Here is a 22,129-nt window from a genome sequence, read left to right on the forward strand (position 1 = left end):
CATTAAACCAACAACTGTGCCAAGCTGGTGGGCCCAATAAGGGCGAAAAAGCTGTCTGTGGCTGCACTGCCCCTGGAATCTTTGCTCGTTGGCACTTAGGGAAAGCTATAACTAGTATATTCTCGGTAATCGTCATCTGAGTTTACTTTTGTTATCGTTTCTCGCAGAGATGCGCGAGATGCTAGTTTAATGGGAAAAGTTCACGGCTCAGTGCATGCTCATTAAAATGCTATTTTTCTGGCGGGACATGCTGTATCGACTATGAAAGCAATATGATCATATCATAATGTTGTCAAAGAACCAATCTGCACACTCCCCTGGCAGTCACTTGATCAACTTAGGTGCAAATAGCTGAAAATTAATCTACTATGGAATAAAACCCTCGGGTCAACAATAAATTCAACGTTGGTAGTGTTGGCATAATCCACTAATTTTTCTGCGATTTTAGTGCTCCTCCATCCCACTTAAGGTTACTCTGAAATACACTCTGAGGTCACTGAGATACATGTCAGTGGGATTATTAACCGATAGAATTTATGACAAATTGGAAACCTGTCCCTTTAGGAGCTTAGTTTTTTCAAAGAATTAAAGAAAAGAAAAAACTAAGGGGACCTCATCTGAAGACCCATTTTAATATGTAGCGTCGTAGTAAACTGGCAGCGGTAGGCAAGATAGCGCATGAGTAACCTGACGGGTGTTCTTATAGAGTTTTAGTTTGCACGCGTGGGAGTTAGTGCAGTCTCGAAGCCTTTGACAAGAAAGCAAGTCTGGTGACTCCCTATGTTTATTACTTAAATATGAAACTTTAATAAATAGATTTAGCCAGGGCTAAAAGCGAAGCTCCTTTTAAGTCGAATTTATAATTTAAATCAAACAATAAACTTGCAATTGTATTTTACAGATCAGTTAACTTTGGAGCACATTCATGTGACTTTTGAGGGAAAGGCTAAGTGATTTTAAAGAAAAATAGTTTGCAAACAGTCCAAGCCAAGAGTGAACTTAAACATACATCGAGTTGATAGTACGTACACCCAAAAAATAGCAATAATCTTCGATCACATTCAAGAGCCATAAAAATGGCTCCTGATCACAGTAGATTAGGCCAGTAAAATAACTTCTCGGAAAACAAATCAGGCCCAATTTTTTGCGTTCGACAAGTTTACAATTTATTTTACAAAATCTTGCTAACAAGTCTGGGGACGTGTAAAAACCAACCTTTTATACTTTTTATACATCATCTGAGGTGAAACAGTACCATGAGGCACTGTTTTTGTCATACAGACCTCGGACAGATCACAATTTTGCAATACAAATTGTACTCATTCAACATTCAGGTCGATCGAAGCACGCGTGGGCTTTTACCCAAACCGTTAAAAAAATTTCTAAAATCACCTACACGGCTTACCGGTTCTCACTTTTGACAAGCGCCAAAGTCGACTGTTTAAATCAAGATTAATAGAGTTATACGCTTTAACATGATAAAAAATTTATTATGTTTATTTCTTTATTTAACGGTTTTATAACTATGTGTAATCTTCAAAAGCGTTTGATACAGGCGGCATTTTGACTACTCCTGCAAGCGATGTTCGTGAGCGACTGAAAACAACAGGCACAGCGATTAAAATTGCAAAAGAGACTACTAACAATCAATAAAAGGATAATGATTCGGTGAAACATATACAGAGACAACAATTTTCATTCACGAAGACAAGTAAAAAGTGTTTCTGAAAATCCTTGCTTATGATTTAAGCCGGCAGTTCCCGGCGTTTGCTTTTTTCAAAGATGAACTCGAGGCAAGAAAATCGCTCAAAGCTTTCTTTTACAGCCAGAATTATAACTAAATATTCTTTGGAACGTTTTCTTTCTTTTCGCAGTGAGAAAATGTCTAAAGGCTTTTTAAAGTTCTTTAAGCTTATAATCAAACCTGATACTCGGTCAATCGATCATTGTCTCAAATCTTACAAACGTGCATAAACTAGATAGCCGCGTAAACTACGCCTGACTTCATTAAATTAGATATAAAAAACAAACATCAAATACAATAATTACCCAGGCTTACCATTCGAGATGCTCTGAAAACTATCAAGCAAGGCCAGAATCGCTTCAGACTTTTCAACCCTCTTACGCATCAAGCAAGGTGACAAACGAAAACGATGCCATCCGAAATCGGATTTCGGACTTTGACAAGCGACGTATTTCTCAACCAAAAACCCAATAAACAAACTAGCCATGAATAACAGAAGATTCTTGATAGCAGCAGAATTTCATTTTGTACATTCAGCGGAGAAAGACAGTTAAAAACATCACAAGTTGACACAAAACTCTGTCAGCTTCAGCTGTCAAAGTAAACAAGTTTCAAGATGCTGCATAAATTTTCCGCATGAACTCACCTGTCAAATTTTGACCAATCAGAGCATAAAAATTGGACGTAGAGCGTGACCAACGCGTGACCTTGGTGAGAAAAGTCAAAAGCAACTGGCATGTCTTCCCTGCCTGTAAAAACTGGCTGAATTTAAGCTTCCGAGGTCAGTTTGAAAACAAAATTTTAATTGTGCGACACATATAAAACACAACATATTTCATATGAATTAAAAAAATTAAACCTGAGGCTGCGATCATTTGAAAACTAGTAACTTGTCAGCGGATAACTTCAAAAAGATACTCGACCTCGATGGGTCGACACCTGAACCCGCGATACGGTCAGGTGACACTGGTCAGCGGATACCCTGTTTTGACAGCTGTCAATTGATCACAATATTGATGTACAATATGTGTTCAATATCAGTCTTCCTGTGCTACCAAACTAGCTAGAAAGTGTGAGATTGAACATTGGTTTTCCTGTGGTGCGGACGGACGGGCGGGCTGCGGGCGGTGTACGGTCACGTGATTACCAAATTTTCTCGGATGGGTAGATTTACTTACCCATGGTGCTCCGCAGACGCGCTTCGCGCGCCAGAGCTCCGCTATTATTTGGCTGAGTCTGTTTTCGCCAAGCGATTGGTCAATTTACGGTCCGTAACTTCAGGGTCGTAACATGGTATATCCGGGACCCATTGATCCCTATTTTCTTGCCGTTATTTTGATCCCTGAGCCCCATTTTCCCCAAACTTTTGATCCCTGAGCCCTGATAAAAAAATTGATCCCATCCATGTTTTCACACAAAATTTAACCTAGACTCCAAATATAGAATATAGAACATGCTCAAACAAGCTGATGAGAAAATCATTAACTTTAATTTTTAGTGCAAGTTGTAGGTTCTATCAGAGCTTTAAAGATCAATATGAGTCAACATCTTTTTCTGCAATATTCTATTTAAAACACTTTAAATATCATGTTTGGCGATACTAGACAAATGATAAAACCTGATGTTTTTGAACGGGAGCTTTAGTAAGATACACAATGTAAGTTATTGTTAATTTACACATTTAAAGTAGTCCACTTCCCTTTATATTTTTAAGTATCGTACATCTTGAAAGATCTTGCGGCGGAAACTTGATTTTTTCAGATGTAACGTTCATCAAGAGTATTTACAAGGTTTATTTTCAGTGTTGCTGATACGAGCAAGGCCACCCGGAGGTTTATAAGACAATCACAAGGAAGCATTCAAATGAATACAAAATTTTTGGATAAAAAATTCGAATAAATACATTTTTAGTCAAACCGCAAACACAGCTAGCGCTGGTTGGTCCCCGGTTGAATTAATGTCACTGTTAGGTACTTCTGAACTAAGGTCTTCCTCTAGATTTCCAATTCCTGTACCGTACGAACATCTGCTTGCCCAGATAACTTGTCCAGTTAATCAATGTCTGATCTGTGCATGTGGGTAATAGATGTTTTATTTCCAAAGAGACTCTTGCAACCAAAAATTTCACGTCGGCCTGTTACTGGTCTACAATATTGATGTTAATAAAGTGTAATCGTTTGTCTCACGATTCAGTCACTTAAGGATGTAGATCGCGACATTTCAACTGCGTACTTCAAGTGTTCATTAGAAAAGCAACACTTAAAGACTTTGCCTTGCTAGTCTTCGTCGACTGGTCACACGTGAACTTATATTACTCCAAGCTCTGGTTCTTGTTGGTCGATTATTAGCCGCTGAGATTGGTGCATTTCTTACTCCGTTGTTTGTATGAGCTTTTGCCTCACTGGTCCGCTGTCGTACGGATCTCCTATTGCTGTGTTTCTTGATTAAGGGCAACCAAGCTTCTGGACTTTCTATTCTGCTATCCCCGTTAATGTTGTTAGAGTGTACTCTTATGTGAATTTCCTCTTTCACTCTGTGTGTGTTACAGTGAGGATCACGATCAATTACCAATAGCAAAATATCTGCTTTACATGAAGTAGAAAAATTAAATGATGCAAGCCACAGGTTCTACAGTTTAACAGCTTTTCTGTGTCAAGCCCATTAATGGCTTTTCCTGGCTTAATAACTATTATAGATTGTTAGAGGACATATCTGGTTGCAGGTCTTCCAGACCTACTCCTTTCAGTTTCAAATCTAATTGGCTCTGAAAAGTTGTCTGCCTGAGCTTGCTCCCCTTCCTCTTCGTCACCACCTGGCGCAGGTGAATCATCTGATTCAACTGACCCCTGGAGCAATGCAACTAGGCTTTGCCCTTCAAGGCAGCTCAAACAGAAGTTGTTTCCATCTTTTATTATTTGAACTTTCCCGATGATACACTTAGGTGAATTTCTATCGTCACGGTGCCCAGTCTGGTATACAAGGGGATCTTCTTCTGACTGTTCCAGCCATCTCAAACCAATGTGATCCCGGGAATGCGTCCCCCAGCGTTATGGTGGAGATCTTTTAAAAGAACTACAACGAAGCAAGGAATGATATACCTCTTGTAATTGTGGTTGAGAGCAACTACGTCTCTTTTGAATAAATAATCTCATATTCTTCGGCTGCGTCTTGAACTGTAGTTTGTCCTTATTCACTCCCTTGAACCTCTTTTAGCAGATCGACTTCTCCATGTGCCGACGCATTCCTTCTGAACATACTCAGAGCAAGTGCAAGTGTACCAACTCTTTCTTTGGTCTCTCGTTCGTTGCTGTCGTAAACCGCGTCCGAATTCTTTCGCAAAGCTCTGCAATGCCTTCCTTTGTCGCTCCTTTCCCTCCACGCTCGTTTCCTCGTCCATATCTTCCTTAAGGTGTACTCTTGCCGTGCGACTTTCGAAGCCATTCCGGTGCCTTTTTACCCAGCTTTCTCTGTGTGTAATGGCTTTTAGGACCGGTATAAGAGATAAACGAGGATTGGTAGAGCCTCTCTATTGATTCTAAAAGGCAGCTGGGCCGCCGCGATGCGTATTCGTTCAAAGCAGGTGTTCTCACTTCACTAAAAAATTCAGGCTCCAAATCTAAGGTGGTGATACCTTTCGGGGCCAACCATTACATAAGCCGAGGCCGAATAGCCCAAAGGGCCGAAAAAATTCTTGTAGATCAATATTGTCACTAAAGTCTGTACATTTCGTGGAAAACAAAATTGCTGCTGCACGAATGAGGTCCGAAAAAATCTTGCATGAAAAAAATAACCCATTCCCGGCTCAAAAATCAAATAGTGGGCCCCTTACTGGTGGCCCTCCATGCTGAGTGCTATAATATATCAGGGGCACCCAAGGTCAATTTTCGGAAAATATCTGTTCGGAACACAATTTGAGATCTAGAATTTTCGGAAAATGTTTTGTAAAATTTCTTGCTTGCCTGCCTTTCCTAGGATTTTCGAACATCTAAAAAATGGTATAATTGCCCATTTTTAACGGATTTTTACCCTAAAAAGGTCACCTAGAATTTTTGGAGCCTTTTTTCTGGCTGAAATTTTCGAAAAGGTAAGTTTTGATCCCTATAATTTTCGAATCACTAGACTTTCAGCTGGAAATTCCGAACAGATGAAAAATTTTTGGGGTTTAAAAATATGCCTATATCTACCGTTTAAATACTAAAATACGTTTAACAATGCTATGTTTAAGTGGTTTTGAACTATATTCTCGTTGGACGTCCCTGATATATTAAATTCCTGCAGACTTTGCAGACTGTACCTTTGCAGACTGCAGACTGTACCTAGTCTGCAACATTCCTTTCACCAATTCAACCAATTATTTCATAAAAAAAAAAAACTTAAGAAAATAAACTATAAAGGCTTTGTTACTTTTATGTCACCGAGGTAAGTCTTTGGCGTTCCACTTATTTTCACTAATTCTACATTGTAATTTCAGACTATTTATCATACAAGCATTTATCAGTTCTACAGTAATGGAATGGGATGTGTCCTTTACTTTCTCCGCCCAATACTAGTACTGGTAGGTGAACCGATCTCGGTTTCTCATCAGAGTTCGAGATAACCCTAAAGTTCCATGCAATTAGAGCAGATTTGTTAAATTGCGAGAAAGCATCTATTTTGCAACAAAGCGCGCGAATTCATTGTACTTTTGTATTCTACTTTTGATGTCCATTCTAATTATCTAAATCCTTTTAAGGGTTAAGTTACTGGTCAAAAAATACGAACCTCGATTTATGGTCGCCTTTTGACTTGCTTAAGGCGATGAGGCAATCGGGACCTATACAGTAAATTCCGCTTTCAATGAATCGGTTTGTCTATTGTCCTGGCGGTGTTGTTGTGTTTGATCGGCCGAAAAACTCTATGCTTGGACCCTTGCCAGGAGTAAATCAAGGAAGTACTTACGTACCTTTCTCTGTCCTAGGATTTCTTTTTGTCCTTTTTCTTCTTCCCGATTTCTCGCGAAAAAAGATATGTATAAATCGCTTTCTCTGCCTTCTGGCGTTGACAGCGCGCTGAGGAGTTGCGTTACAAGGCGAGAAAAGTGACTTGAGAATCATATTACGGTGCCCTGGACAATTTAATAATAAATTAAGAATATGATACCGTGTTTTCGTCAAACAACCAGGACTTCGTATGACAGGAACTGCCGCCAGCCGGAAGCAAGAATAGGTACTGTACCACGGACAGAAAATTCTATGGACACAAACCTTATTATGCGGAAAAATATTGTGATAAGAGATTTTTAGACCGTGTAATAAATATGATCCCTGATTCGGGCTCAAAAGCCTTGTGATCCCTGATCCCATTCTTCTGAGCCCTGAGCCCTCTCCTCTGAGCTCTGATCCCAGTCAAATTTTGGGCTTTGAGCCCTGAGCCCATATACCATGTTACCACCCTGGTAACTTGCTATACGGACCAAAATTTTTAAAGAAAATGCTCATTTCGGAGGTCTAAATCTCTTTACCTCGGAAAAAATGTTGAAATAAAGTTATAAGACGCCTGTCAACCGTGAGGACTTGGATGTTGACTTTGGCCTTCAACATTTTAAACTGTTTATTTGTGAACGAAGGCGATGAAGAAACTAACTCGTAATCTTATCCAAGAGGATTCTAGTCAGTGTTTGAAAATTTTATCGTAGTACACAGTTAAGAAGACGAAAATCGACGGGCAGAGATTCGAGACGTTTTGCCTAAGAGAAAATGAGTAATTCCTTCAACAAATATGATAACAAACATACCTGCACCCGATCATGTTGACAAGATTCTTTGCCATTTGCAGTGTTTTTTCAAAAACCAACGAAAGAAAGATAGAAGCGAGTTCGAGCCAGACACCATAATGTCCAGTTTTCAAGAGACTCCAGCGTCACATTAACGAGTGAATACTTACAGTGCTCTTAGTTTCCACCGAATAAACTTTGAAATATGTATGTAAACCCTGAGGACTGGGATGTTGACTTTGCCTTTCCAAATTTTAACCTTGCTTTGTTTTAATAAGAACGATGCTGTGGTCGAAACTGAATCGTAACCTTACCAAGCAAGAGAATTCTAGTCAGTGTTTGAAAATTTTAACGCAGATCACAATTGAAGACGAGAACGAACTGGCAGAAAGAGAGGTTTTCCCAAAAACAATTAACGAGCGAATCCTTCGACAATGACAACAAACTTACCTTGAAAAGCTTCTTTGCCTTTTGCAGTGTTTTTTCACAAGGACAAACGGATGAAAGATGGAAACGACTTCTAGACAGACACAGTGTCCGGTTTCCAAAATACTCCAGCGTTACATTAAAGAGCTAAAACTTACAGTGCTCTTAGTTTTGACCGAATAAACGTTTTAACATGGCGAATTTGTTTTTACTTTCTCGGAAAGCCTTTGTTATGTGCTATTGTTTTCGTGCGCCAATAAAAACTTTCTTTTTTGACACCTGTCAAATGACTGTCAAATCGCGCTTCCTGCACTTGTTTCCGGTCCCCCAAACAGGAAGAAGCCATATAATAAACATCTTATTAGCCTCGTTTTTTTCCATCGATTTATGGCCCGTGCGCTTCGCGCTTGGGCCATAAATCAATGGAAAAAAAACTCGGTCCGTAATTTACAGTACGGACCGAAAACTCGGCTAATAAGAGGTATTTATCAATGTCGAAAGAAAATGTCAGAAAGAGAGAGAAAAAATAAGAATTTAACAGAAGGAAATTTACTCTGCAAAAAATGTCCTATTTTCTGATATACTTTTGCAAAAAATGCGTGGCGTAGCGATTTTTAAAATTACTCCACATATTTCTTTTCCTTATGCCAAAAGCTTTCGTGTAAGGTACGGGTCACCGCCGGCTTAATAGTTATAAGTGCTAGAAGCTGAACGTCTGAACAGTTCTTTTACATACGTTGCTAAGGTAACTACTATTGAGGAAAAAACACTTAATGTTGTAAGCGTTCACTGTAAAGTGCAATTCTAATAATTATAGTGCTTCTATGGCTTTGTCTTGCTTTTTTTTGCCTTGTGCCTTTAAGGTTAAAACCGTCAAAAGGGTCAAAATAAGCCATATTTGAACATTTCTTTAAACTTCCATTTTTCTTTCACGATGCTAGAAACCAGCTAAGACCACCAGAGAAGGTCATAGACGGGTCCAGTAGTAGATAAGAGCGGCTTTGCTTGCATGCAAGTTGCATGCCATGTTACCTTTAGTTACGACTTTGTTTGCTGTTCAGAAGAGGAATCATCATAAGTCTCAATACCGGCGCCAATTCCTTATAAAGGAATGGTTGCACTGCTAATAATTAATATCAAAATTCGAAGACAAAGGGCTTAAATTTTGGGTCATTCACCCACCAAGCCGATTAGAAAAGACGTTCAAGTTATTTCCTTAAAGCCTCGACCATAGGAGAAGAGGAGACAAGCTCTGCGTGGCTTTCACGTGTTTTTTGGCCACATCCGCCTGTACGGACGTATAGTTTTAATACATCACCGGTTTTCGTGATAAAAATTGTACTCAAGTGTCTATGATATATATAAAGAAATTTGACTACTGTGAGACTTCCAGACCCGTTGTTCTCTCTTGATTTAATTATTATTTTGAGTAAATCCATCTACTGACATGTTTTATTTGTAATGAGGTAATCATAGTATAGCAACCTTGAAGAAAGCCTTATTCTTGTCACATAGGGCCCAAAAAGCCAACAACATCACGTAACTAGGTCAAAATTTGGCCATGACATCCTTTTATCCATAGAAGTCTATAATACATGCAGATCTTTCTACCTGTGACTTTTCAACTTGAAACACAAACACTAAAATAAACATACTCTCACTAAATAATTTGTAGGCAGAATCTGTCGATGTTTTCATTAAATAGCAAAAGCGACCCGGTGAAACAACAACCATAACAACAACAACAACAACAAAGAAGCAAACAAAGAATAAAACAGGTGAGTATGCCTGCAATCTGACATGTTTCCTCGATCAATGCCGGCTGAAATTTCTTTAATCGGATGTAGATTCTCAGCTACGACCTTATAATGGGGATTAGAGGGTGTTAAGTGTCTATGGAGTTTTTTTTTCTTTTTATAAACACTGACCACAAATGAACTGGACTGTTTGCATTGTTGTTTCCACCATCTCACCCAAAATGGCGCTTGCTGACCATTTTCAATTATTGTCACTCAAAAGGAAGAACTTTTTAATGACCACGTTAGCGGTAGTAGGTTCCTTTTTGCAAATACAAGGTAAACCTCTAGTTTGGGCTTTTATATACTATTTGTAAATGTTGGATTTATCGAGGTTCCATAATTTTGTTTTCACTAAGGAATTTAATTTAACGAGGCGAGTAGAGTTAGCAACGTAGTTTTAGGCTCTAGAATATGTGCTCTCTTTTTCAGCATTTACGTGGAATAAGGCACCTTCAGATCCTGTTTATGGAATTCTTGGTGAAAACGTTACTCTCAGATGGAGTTTCAAAACAAATGCCTCAGACAAGCTTGACTTATTTATTCTACTTAAAGACGGCATGGATATGATCAAGTACAGCGATGTGACTGATAAAGTAGTCTATTATAAGCCATACATAGGAAGTGTTGTACTAGAGAGAAATGCAACCCCATCCTTTACCCTTATCAATCTGAAAAGTGATGATGTCGCTAAATATTGCTGTAAAGTGAACACAAAGGCTACAGGAGGATCACATGGAGATGTCCACTCCAGTTGCACCCATCTTAAATTGTTAGGTAAGGCATTTTCACCGTGCTATCTTTCTTTTCAGACAAATTGTTTACAAATTACTGTATGAGTCTAAAGGCGGCAAGTGCAACGATATATTTAGGAATAGCTGGCGACACTGTTATATCTTGATACTAGTGAACCGTCCATCGCGCACATATAAAAAGTCCAAGAGAGCCTTGTGTCATGGCACCCCGGGAAGGAAGAGCTGTTGTTAGTAATCTTACTAAACTGATAAATAATTTCCTACAATCTTGAGAGGTAGAACAACCTCTCACAGCAAATAAATAAGCGCCACATGAGCGGACGTTCATTTGAGTGAACAGAACTCATCTTTTTGTCAGCTTAATACAGCGCTTATACAGCGTAACTAACAAATGGCAAGTACTGCTCTCCAATCTGGTTTTATTTACGTGAAGGCTTGAATTAAATCGTGTTTTAGCTGGTGAGTTGAACTATTTCGTCCTCAGTTCTTAGTCCTCACATTACAATTTTCAGTCTCCACGGTTCTCCTTGGTTTCGTGAGCATGTTGTGTTTTTCGCTTTCACTGGGCAAAGGTCAAATGAAAAATTATAGGCTCTGAAGCTGTGGCTAACAAAATATTTTAAATGTCTTTGTCAACGGACTTCAATCTCAGTGTCGTCTAAAATACTCCTGTTTGAACTCCCATTTGTTTGATTGAGTAATATAATAAAAGTGACTTGATAGCGAATGCATGTAACTTATAGTACTCACTGGCTTGTGTACTTGACAATTTCATAAGTTAAACGCGATGATCATAAATTCCACCGAGTATCGTTTTCATCGCAACTTCATCTGCGCTGAAAATAGGTCGCCAAGATTGAATATGAGGGTCTGATCAGCGTGATTTGATCTGATGTACTGACTGTACATCAAGTACAAACCATAATGTAGATACGCACGGACCCTGCTGCTGTACATAGGTTGTCAGGATCAATATATGATAATGAGTTTAGTGCCAAAGGCTTTTTTACTACCTTGTGCTTGCTGCTAAAATCCTAAAAAGCGATCATTTGTATTTTAGTATTTTCCCATTATTTGTGTGTTTTTCTTTTGTTTTTGCGAATTCTAGCCCGTCCTTCGATCACGTCGGCCATCTCAAGCAATAGAACACTAAACGAGACTAATGATGTAACCCTGTCGTGTACTGCAAGTGGTAAACCCCCTCCTAATGTCACGTGGACAAAAGCTGATGATGTGGGTAATGTCCTTAGCTGGAGCTCTTTTCTAGAACTAAAGAACATCACTAGGAAACAGGAAGGCTTATATAGGTGCACAGCTGACAATGGACTCGGTAAAGCCGAATCTTCTATTAGGATAGTTGTTCAGTGTAAGTACGTAACTTTGTTAAAGTCTATATAGGTGTAAGGTATTTGGCCATGAACGTTTGCGTTTGAATTGGCCGTCGACAACAATAAAACTCAAAGGAGTTCTCATAGGCGAAATTTAGTCTGATTTATTCGAAATATTTAGGAAAGGTGAGGGATTAAATAAGAATGAATGCAAAACAAGGCAATCAACATATAATGCTAGCAATTGCCATTGATTTCGTGACATTTAAGTCAAAGGAATTGTCTACCCTGATTTCTTCGTCGTTTGGGAGACTGAATTTCATCGTAATCGTGTTTTGCAATAATGTCATTGTTTTTTTAAATGTTCTTTAAATCTTGCAGATGCACCATCGATCAAATTGTCTACGACAAGGTACAATTTCACTGAAGGCACAGACATGACCCTTCTTTGTGAGAGTGATGGTGTTCCCGCTCCCACTGTCACGTGGTCAAAGATTGGAGCGGTTAGCAATTTTTCTTATCCCTCTGCTCAGAGGCTTATCATCAGGAATATTAACAGAACGGAGGCTGGTACCTACAGGTGCACGGCCTCAAATGGCATTGGGAAACCTGCACTCCATGTAATGCACGTCAACGTGTTTTGTAAGTTTACTAACCTAAGTTATATCATAATGGATACAAAATCTTTTAATTTTGAACGGCTGAATATCATTTTCTTTTAACTATTTTAAAAATATAGGGAAAGTATAAGTGAATATTCTTATAATAATACATAAATATAATTCGAGCCGTTAGCGACACTGACTGTCTCATGTAAGGTTTGTATTAGATCTTGTGCTGCTGAAATAAAATTTCCGTGTAATCTGTACGACATATTTCGGCGTCCATTAGTCATTTTTAATCCTTCGTATATCACTAATGATCATCGCTTCCTAACTAAATTTTATGATCTCCCTTATAAATTCATGCAGATCAATATGCATTCACTGCTAATGTGGTCTTTACCGTCTTGTAGATCCCGCAAGTATTGTCAGAGGACCGTTAAGTCAAACAGTGAATGAAACAACAGACCTCCATCTGTTCTGTAATGCGACTGGCAATCCTCAGCCACTGATCAAGTGGTTCAGATTCAGAGGACTCATACTTCTCGGACTCCCGTCATTTGATGGCATCCTCATTGTGAGAAACATCAGTAAATCCGACTCGGGAATTTACAAGTGCATCGCTATTAATGGTATTGGATATAAAGCAGATGCTACGTCCACTGTGACCGTCAACTGTAAGCCTGACTAATTTCGGCTATTTATGTTATGCCAGTGTAAATGAGAGTAGGAAAGAGGAGGGTGAAAGGCGTTCAAAAGAGAGTTAAGAAGTCACGAGATCCGGAGAAAAAACATGTTGAGAAAATGTAAACCGTAGCTAGGCTTTCGAACAAACAGAAACAGCTTGCCAACCAGCAAAATGGTAGCTATGAACTTCAAAACATCTGATTGTTTTTGCTTTGCAGTTCAAGTTTTAAATCCACGTCCTAACGCTACTATGCATAGTCGTTTTGGTGAACCTTTCCGGTAATTTATGTCAATGACTCACTAATGTTTTGTTTTGGCTTCTAGATAAACCAAGGACCACGCTTTTGACACCCAACGCAACTAAAGTCAAGGCGATAGAAGGCCATCCAGTGACATTCTACTGTAAAGCGGATGGTGTGCCTCCCCCAATACTTGAGTTACATTTCAATGGTGTTTTATTGGGTTATTTCATCAATGGCCAATATGTTATGGAAAAAATTAACGCTACTGACCGAGGAAAATACGAATGTGTAGCACGCAATATTCTTGGAATCAGGCGAATAACAACTTTTCACGTTAATGTGTTAGGTAGGTATGAGTGAAGAGAAGATAGATAACAAGTTTTGGTTTGTGTCATCTTTTGCTGGGTTTTCGAGCACCATTGGAGCAATCACCCGCTTGAGCAAGAGGATAATGATTATGATGTCGTCCTACATGTAGCTGAAGCAGTTCCAAGCATGACTTTCATAACTCTTCCAGGAAACTAATAGAGCCGTAAGAGGTGATCGGTTAATTCTTCGGGCGATCCCGCACCTGTTTGAAGATTGTTTTTGATTAGCTGGGAAAACAATAGGGATTGTTACATAAGAATGCCCCTATCCCTGAAAACAATGGAAGTGCAGATTAAAGGGGACCAGTGAAATAAGAGGTTTAGGACATTGCAGGTCTACTGAATTCTTCTTTCGGATTCAAATTATATTTTTAATTCCTTCTCCCTAACTAATGCACCAACACTCATAAAATTTCTCGGTTTGTAGAGCTTTAAAGTAGGAGAAGATGCAGTAAAAGAAAAGAGGCCTTATACATACATGTATATAGCAGCTACACGTAAAAGGCTGTCAGTTCATGGGTTCGTTTATAAGTGAAAATAAAAGGGCGTTACACTGAACGGTTAAAAGCTTCGAGATGCCTTACCCAGTGAGTTACCCTTTAAGTTAAATAAAAATTTATTTTTCAGTTCCGCCATAGCTAGATTTTGTCACCAAGAATGCAACAGTAAACGAGAAAGATAGCCTTGAGCTGTTTTGCAACGCAACTGGCAAGCCTCGTCCAAACATAACATGGACCTTCCTGGGTGGTGCTGATGAAGGGTACTCCAGAAAAGGGGAAACTTTCACTATTTCAGATGTTAAAGGGAATCAGGCTGGATTTTATCAGTGCACAGCTTCTAACAACGTGACTAGCATACAAACAGTAAATGTGCTTGTTACGGTGAACTGTAAGTAAAACGTGTTACTCCTTTAAGTTTGATTCCTGTTGCGAAACACATCTGATGAAATATCACCGAATGAAGTGTTGCGAGTAATGTAACATGTTTTCAAAAGTTGCACAATTTGTTTAGAGCCTTGGTTTCTTGTGATCAGTTTCCTTTAAAACAAGGTGTTCCTCAGGGATCATGTTTGGGCCCCTTGCTTGTCACTATCTACACGCGCAACTGTTTCAGATCGTTGAACGCCACCTCCCACAAGTTCATTTCTACGCGGCCGATACACAGTTGTATGTATCATGCCCCAATCGATCTGCGGAATGTGATTTTGCCATCAAGTCCATGACTGACTGTATGAGGAGTTGGGTGATTTCAGATAATCTTATGTTAAACGATGATAGAACAGAATTTTTAATTATAAGTACTAGACAGCAGTTGGCCAAGGTTAACATCAATTGCATGAGGGTTGGGTCGACTGATGTTTGTCCTGTAACAGTAGCTAGAAACTTAGGCTTATGGTTTGATAAGCAGCTCACTATGTCAACTCATTTTAGCAAGTTATGTGGTGTTACCTTTTACCATTTGCATAATATCAAAAGCCTTCGCAAGTATTTGTCACGAGAATCAACGGAAATGCTTCATGTCCATGCATTTATTACATCTCTTGTTGATTATTGTAAAAGTCTTTTGTATGGGCTACCCAACTACCAGCTTAACAAATTGCACAGAGTTTTGAATGCCTCAGCCAGGCTAGTTTGTAATGCCCTTAGATTTTGCCACATCTCACCCCTTCTTCGTGGACCGCATTGGCTTCCTGTTAAAGCCCGGGTACAATTTAAGATACTGCTTATTACGTTCAAAGAAATTCACGGCCTAGCCCCTAAATATCTATGCGATTTACTAACATTTAAATCGTCCTTATATAACCTTAGATCTTCAGGTAGTATTTTACTTTCTATGCCAGCTGTTCGATCGAAAACGTTAGGTGATAGAGCTTTTATGGTAGCAGCGCCAACGTTCTGGAACTCTCTTCCAAAAGAACTTCGTGCGATTACTAATGTGAACAGTTTTAAGGCGCATATTAAGACTTTTCTTTTTAGAACTTTATATTGGTGAGCAATTTTATATTCAGTTCCTCCTTGCATGCATATATATTCTTTTTATTGTTATTTATTTATTTATCTATTTTTTTAAATGCATTATCTTTTATTTTTTCTTGTAAAGTAATGTAGTTGTAATGCGCAGCTGATCATTGTTATGTTAAGTTGCGCACAATAAGTTCATAAATTACTATTATTATTATTATTATTATTATTATTATTATTATTATTAAGGTAACTTTGTCCAGAAATTACACTGCCTTACACACCGAAGGGTAAAGAAAATTATAGGTCATCCCCAGAACTGAGTTAATGTGTTCTGGAAACGTTGAATAAACACTCGTTTAGATCTAGCTGTTTGTCTATTATCAACATTGCCCCAAAAGGTTCACGAAAAGCAATTACAGCAACTTCTGTTTAAATAGAAGAGGTTTGACTTTTGACGGCTTTTTGTTTTTGACCTTGTTTAATAAGCTTGGACTTCTAAAAATCTCCATCAATTAACAGCGACAGTTGATAAAAAAAGTTCCCGCATGTGATGGAAATTGCAAAATTATACAGAATCTTTCTAATTGCCTTACTACAGTGCAAGATTAAGGTGGCAGTTCTAGCCCATGCTCTCTCTTCTTTCACCTTAGATAAACCAGAGATCAAAGATAGAAGCGAAACCACAACGCACAACATCATGTCCTGGATTGGCCGTGAAACGAAAATCACTTGTGAGGTGGAAGGAGTTCCGTTACCAGAAATAATATGGACTCGTAATGGCAGAGTGGCATCTTCAAAAAGGTTACATTCCCGCGTCAGTACACTAACGTTCACTCCACAAAGAGAAAGCGATTTTGGTGCCTATTTGTGCAAAGCTAGCAATTTTCTTGGGGTTGCAAGGAAGGTTGTTAACGTTGAAATGCTAGGTAAGTTTCGTCTAAAAGTTTTTAAGATCGTTTATGCTCAATTAGTCCCTACCAAAACGCTGTTCATGCTTATTATTTATGAGACTAGACGTTTGAGTTAAAGTTCACGAAGAAGCTTAAATAAGTCTTTCTTTCCAATTCCATTAATCAACGAATGGTTGAAACACAAACACCGTAAGCAGTGTTGCTTTAAAACTGTGTCATGGACCGGTACAATATATAAGATACATTAGATAAGTTCTGTGGATGTGACACGAATGTAATGGAATAACATGCTCGTGACGGCGAACATATTGATAAAAAAGGTCGACATTTTGAGATTCCCAGCTTGAAAAATTTGGTCAAATCTTATACCAGCATGGACCAATATATCCCCTTTGTTTGAGGAACATCAATGGCCACCGTGACGTCGTATATATGCAGCTTAATTGCACATCACATTATGTGCCAACTAAGGAAGGGTTCACAGACTAACATAAACTATGGGCCATGTCCCCAGTATTGAAACAAGTTTCTGACCCACAGCTAAGCCAGAAGCACCGATAATTTTGGAAGTTCTCGCAGGAGTTAATGACTTGGTAATACGTTGGAATGCGTCCATCACCCATCCTGCTGGACCAGTCCGGGATTATCTAGTACAGGTGAAAGAGGAGGATGATCCACTGAGACTAAAAAATTGCTCGCGAATTGAAGAAATTGCTTCCTCGTTTACCTGTGTTCTGGACAATTTGAAGAGTGGTACTGTGTATTTTGTGCGCGTTGCAGCACGGAATATTGTGGGATACAGTGACTTTACAAAGGAGGAAATTCGAACAAAAGATGTTGATGACGATGAAAATAAAGGTGCGAGGACTTCACATATAAATACATTTTTTTAATTATATAATTCCCCTTCAAACGGAGAAATATTATTAGTTAAGGCTGCTTTTTGCTGTACAGCAATTATAACAATGAGAGGCACATAATATGAAAAAGCTCTACTTTATTGTTTACTGAGGCTTTGCGTATCATCTGGGAGAGAGTTTTGCTCGTAAATACTGATAATAATAAGGATGATAATGATAATGATAATATTAATGGTAGTGATAACAATGATGCTAATGATGGTAAACGTGGTGAATGTGTAACGATTGTGATTGATTATTTTGGTTTTATCAAGGGAAACCAGACGAGACCCAGCATCGCTTTGAAAAAGAGGTTAATTTTTAAGTTACTGATTTCCCCAAAGTTATTTAATTATTTTGTTAAATCCCTTTTACAGAAACGGGCGCCTTAAAACAACACAAAGGCAAGTCTACATACGTAGTTGACGCTATTATTGGAGGGGTCATTGGCTTGAGCAGTCTGGTCGTAATAATTGTAGCTATAGTGATAAACAGACGACCTTGCCACAAAGGTATCTGGATAGACTTCTATAACTGTATAATACGCTAAGATTAGATATAGTTTCGTTGTGGTAATCACTTTTTTATTCAAGGGGATTTGTGCAAAAGATCAGACTACAACCTACGAGTAGGTTTAGGTTCGCCGACATGGACGATAATGTCAAAGTCATTCTGATTCCAGGGGAGAATTGGGGCGATTATATGGGAACCATAGCAACTTCAAAATACCTTGTCACTAGTGTGCTTTGCCTTGAAAACTATGGTCCCCCAGTGGTTAACTGGGAATAAACTGATACCGTGGTCCCCTAGTGGAACCGGCCGTAACACCTGACTTCCATGTTATCATCTGGATCACTACATCGTCCTGGACGTTTTTAGGACGATTGAGAAAATGGAAGAAAAAACGGAAGTTTATTTCGAAATCAGCCTATTATATATATAAATGTATAATCGATTTTTGATCTTTGCGCATCACCACTAGATGACTCGCGATCGAAGGTTTAAACTAGTGGTCAGTTTATGATCATTTATGCTAACTGATGTTAATGTGTGATTATAAAGCAGTAGAATCATCTTTGTTTCTAGCAGCTGAGTGTGGCAGTCATGAAATCCGCAATTTGCTCAAACATTTTGAACATAATTAACATTTATATAAACTAATAATGGCGACCTAGCCTCTAAAACTTTGATCAATGTTTTTTTTTTATAATAGTTTTCGTCCTTTATTCTTGACTTTTCTTTATTTAATCTTTACTCCTGACCTAACATGAGTTCAAATTGATTCAAATCGTATTCAATTTGTTCCATTTTGTAGGCAGTAAGAAAAGCAACATTGATAAAAGGTGAGCCACACAATCTCTTCACTTCTTTACTGAAATGCATAAGTTATATGATAACTTGCTGAAGCAATTGTCAGCAAACACTTTAATTCTCCGTGGGTCAAAGAGTGACTCTTTTATTTTGCTTTTATTTAGCTTCAAGGACGGCCATGACAATGAAGGCTTCGCGGAAAACCCGAAGGCTGATGAATTGCAGGTATGTAAACCAGGCTAGATCGTTAGAATTGTGTTCTATCCGAGAAAAGGTAACCCCTGCTCAACTTATGTTATTCCTCTATCTAGAACACCAGAGTCCTTTTCTCCCCTTTTTAATTTAAATGAAGTGTGCATTTGTAACCATTATTCTGGCAGAGCACCACGAACACTGCACTGAAAAGGATACCTGATGACCCTAGGTTTTGTTGTTGTACTGGCTGACGTTAAAACTAATCCAACAGTGGTGAGCCAAGAGGTTTTGCATCATTATTCCGCTGTTCAATGTCACATAGATTTTCAATTTTGGCCATCGTAGTCCTCATAGCGAAGCTCTTGCGCACGTGAGGCGCTCACAGCGGAGCACCATGGGCAATAGAACTGGGTTATCTATGCATCCAAGAAATTTTGGTTGTTACAAAATAGTCCGTCCGTACGTATGTACGTGAAATTGGACATCCATGTTATGTTTAATTGACAGCTGTAAAAACCCGTTATCCCACTGACCAGTGTTACATGAAGTTCTTGAGCAGTTATTTGTTTTCAATTGATCGCCGGTTCAGGTCCATCTTTTTTCAGGAGGTTTTCAGTTTGCTTCTTGCTTATAGCAAAAGTTAAATTGAGTAAAAGATGCCGCTTTTGGCTTTGGCTAAATCTATATATCGCAACCAGCTTTTGATAATCGAAGGATCGAAGCTATCTATATAATTATTGGGCAGTATTCACTCCATAGCGAATAGATAGAGACGGGAAACAAAATGGCTGGCGTGAAATCGGAGTTTTGCCGCCAAAGGTTCAGAGTATAACCGTTTGAAAGTACAACAAAATCCTAGCATTGACGTTCTGCAGAAAAGAGAAAAAAATTCAATTCTATTAATAAACGTTTTCTGCTCACCTCGATCAGAGCCGCCATGACAGCACTTACAAAGGAAACCTTTTCATTAAGTTGGCGAGTTAACAGATCCAAGCAAACAGTTCTTATTTTATTCTCAGGTTGGGTAACAACATAAAGTCTTGACGATCCCTTTTAAACCGCTGACACTATAGTTTGCAAAAGGACAGAAAATATGAGTTGTATGTTTTACAATCCTGCAAAGGTCCGACTTTGCACGCGCTGTTGACCGCTATATGCGCCTTTTTCGCGTATGAAATGATCAGTCAATCGAATCGTTTGAATGGCTTCCTCTCTGCCACTATTCTCCTTGATCCCAAGAACAGGTGATACGTATCGTTAGCAAAAAGAGAGGTGAGCTTCTCGCGACTTGCTTCAGGCTTGGTATTGGCGAAACGAGTGGGTAATTGCATGGTAGAAGGTACCCCAAAGGATCGTTTGGAGGAGGCACCAAAAACATAACGGACAGCACCAAGTCACCTATTAAATATTCCCTTATGGTCATTCTGACCTAAGGATATATGTCTGGTGCATTAGAGGTGGATAATAGGGAAGATAAGACGTATTTCTTAAACTATTAATTACTGCAGGTTGCAGCACAGCAGTTGTTGTTGTTTGTTGAACTTCATGCTGTCCTTCAAAATGATCAAAAGAAGCTTTGTGGTCCCATATCGTACCCAGTTTTTCACTCCTTTAGAACATGCGAATTGAATTTACCATCTCTTTTGTTTACAGGAGCAACAAGTATAATGGAGAGCTTAGATAAGTGGAACTACAAAGAAGGCTTGTCGGGGAACGGGGTCCCGCCTCAAGCAAGCCTTCAATGAAGATGAAGGACATCGGGTCGATAGACTGAAAAAAGTCATTATCGAGTGTGTATCACAGATTTTGTCAATGGGGTTTAGTTTTTACCCTTATTAGTGAGATCAAACTTTGTAAACACTTTTAAAGGATGATATTTGTAAATATTAGCACTAAGTTTGATAAATATTTTAGAAGGTAAACAGAGGAGAACCTAATTTTACGTGCCACTGGTACGTAACACCCGTAACAAAAACTTTTAAATTGTATTTCTTAGAAGCTACGAGCAAATTCTTACATCTAGCCATGGCATGGGAAAATAACAGCCCCCTCCTCGTGGGGTTTTGCGTTTTTTTGTCCACCTTATTTTAATTCTCATAACTAGAGCAGGAGATTTTCGTCAGTCTATGCAAAACTATGTCTCAGAAGTAAATGATTGGCTATTATTATTATTATTATTATTATTATTATTATTGGAAAAGGAGGTTTGGAAACATAAAATAGCAACGAACAATATACAGGTCGATGTAGAACCCACTACACACAAATATCATGGCTGCACTGACAAAACACAGCAATAATCGTTATCTATTATTCTCATACGAAGGGTGACAAAATAACTATCAATAAAACATTTGAGCAAGATGAGTACCTCCACGCTTATAATTCACCCCACCGACCCTGAAAATAATGTTCATCTAACTTGTTCAAGTCGTTTTCCAACTGAAAGCAAGCCACACACAATATGGAAAATAAACAAAACATGTTGGCATGAGTTTAAAACCTTTGCCACCAATCTTTTCTCCAGAGCCTTCATTACCGCAGGGAAACTGGTAACAGACGCTCTGGAAAAATCAGAAACCGGATCTGCAAAGTCCCGGTTTCGGTTTAATTACTTCCTAAAGGAGTCGTTAACTAGCTACTGACCAAGAAAGGTCCCCAGGGGAATTTTTTTGGAAACCACAATTTGAATAGGCGCCGTAGTGCCGTAATAGTCACGAGCAGATAAATTTACGTTACCTTCGATCGCGACGAATTTAGTAAAGAAAGCATCTTTAGTTAAAGAAGACCGAAAAATATCAATGCAATAACGCGGTGACAAGCTTGATCCTTGTCCTGTAACGACTGAAACATTCGTGAGTCATGACGGAACACATTCTTTGTGTTCGCTCCATTACGGCTGCCAATTGTGCGAATTTTGAAAGCTTTCGTCAACTGAACTGATAAGAAGCAACTTTGGCAGTCACTTGTAATGTGTGTTATTCATCTTTAAGGTTTGTTACTAATCGTTCGGAATTCTCTGACCCAATCCCCCCCAAAATTCTCTTCCCTTGCAGGGAAGAGAATTATCTTGAGCCACCATTTTGAACCACGGCTCCACGGTATTTTTCCCGGGAAAATTAGCCCTATTCAGACCGGGGGTTTTCGAG

The 22,129-nt window shown here is 38.8% G+C and overlaps 2 protein-coding genes across 2 annotated transcripts; both read left to right on the top strand.

Moving 5' to 3' along the window:
* Positions 1–10,154: 10,154 nt before the first annotated feature.
* Positions 10,155–14,464, top strand: LOC140950303 (neural cell adhesion molecule 2-like). Its single transcript, XM_073399530.1, has 6 exons — positions 10,155–10,495; positions 11,582–11,839; positions 12,183–12,443; positions 12,817–13,080; positions 13,415–13,678; positions 14,328–14,464. The coding sequence occupies exons 1-6, from the start codon at positions 10,279–10,281 to the stop codon at positions 14,336–14,338; spliced, it is 1,275 nt and encodes a 424-aa protein (XP_073255631.1). The 5' UTR covers positions 10,155–10,278; the 3' UTR covers positions 14,339–14,464.
* LOC140950331 (neural cell adhesion molecule 2-like) lies at positions 14,344–21,815 on the top strand. The gene is made up of 7 exons (XM_073399551.1): positions 14,344–14,588; positions 16,315–16,590; positions 17,116–17,433; positions 17,852–17,986; positions 18,790–18,817; positions 18,950–19,010; positions 20,634–21,815. The coding sequence occupies exons 2-7, from the start codon at positions 16,362–16,364 to the stop codon at positions 20,646–20,648; spliced, it is 786 nt and encodes a 261-aa protein (XP_073255652.1). The 5' UTR covers positions 14,344–14,588; positions 16,315–16,361; the 3' UTR covers positions 20,649–21,815.
* The last annotated feature ends 314 nt before the right edge of the window (positions 21,816–22,129 follow it).

Source organism: Porites lutea, chromosome 10 (assembly GCF_958299795.1).
Source record: "Porites lutea chromosome 10, jaPorLute2.1, whole genome shotgun sequence".
Lineage (NCBI taxonomy): Eukaryota > Metazoa > Cnidaria > Anthozoa > Scleractinia > Poritidae > Porites > Porites lutea.

Excerpts from the sequence above, each read along its gene's own strand:
- LOC140950303 (XM_073399530.1), top strand. The coding sequence starts at position 10,279 with ATGGATATGATCAAGTACAGCGATGTGACTGATAAAGTAGTCTATTAT. Across the intron at positions 11,840-12,182 it reads TATTAGGATAGTTGTTCAGT|ATGCACCATCGATCAAATTG; the intron begins GTAAGTACGTAA and ends TAAATCTTGCAG. Across the intron at positions 12,444-12,816 it reads AATGCACGTCAACGTGTTTT|ATCCCGCAAGTATTGTCAGA; the intron begins GTAAGTTTACTA and ends ACCGTCTTGTAG.
- LOC140950331 (XM_073399551.1), top strand. The coding sequence starts at position 16,362 with ATGTCCTGGATTGGCCGTGAAACGAAAATCACTTGTGAGGTGGAAGGA. Across the intron at positions 17,987-18,789 it reads CAGACGACCTTGCCACAAAG|GCAGTAAGAAAAGCAACATT; the intron begins GTATCTGGATAG and ends TCCATTTTGTAG. Across the intron at positions 18,818-18,949 it reads AAAAGCAACATTGATAAAAG|CTTCAAGGACGGCCATGACA; the intron begins GTGAGCCACACA and ends GCTTTTATTTAG.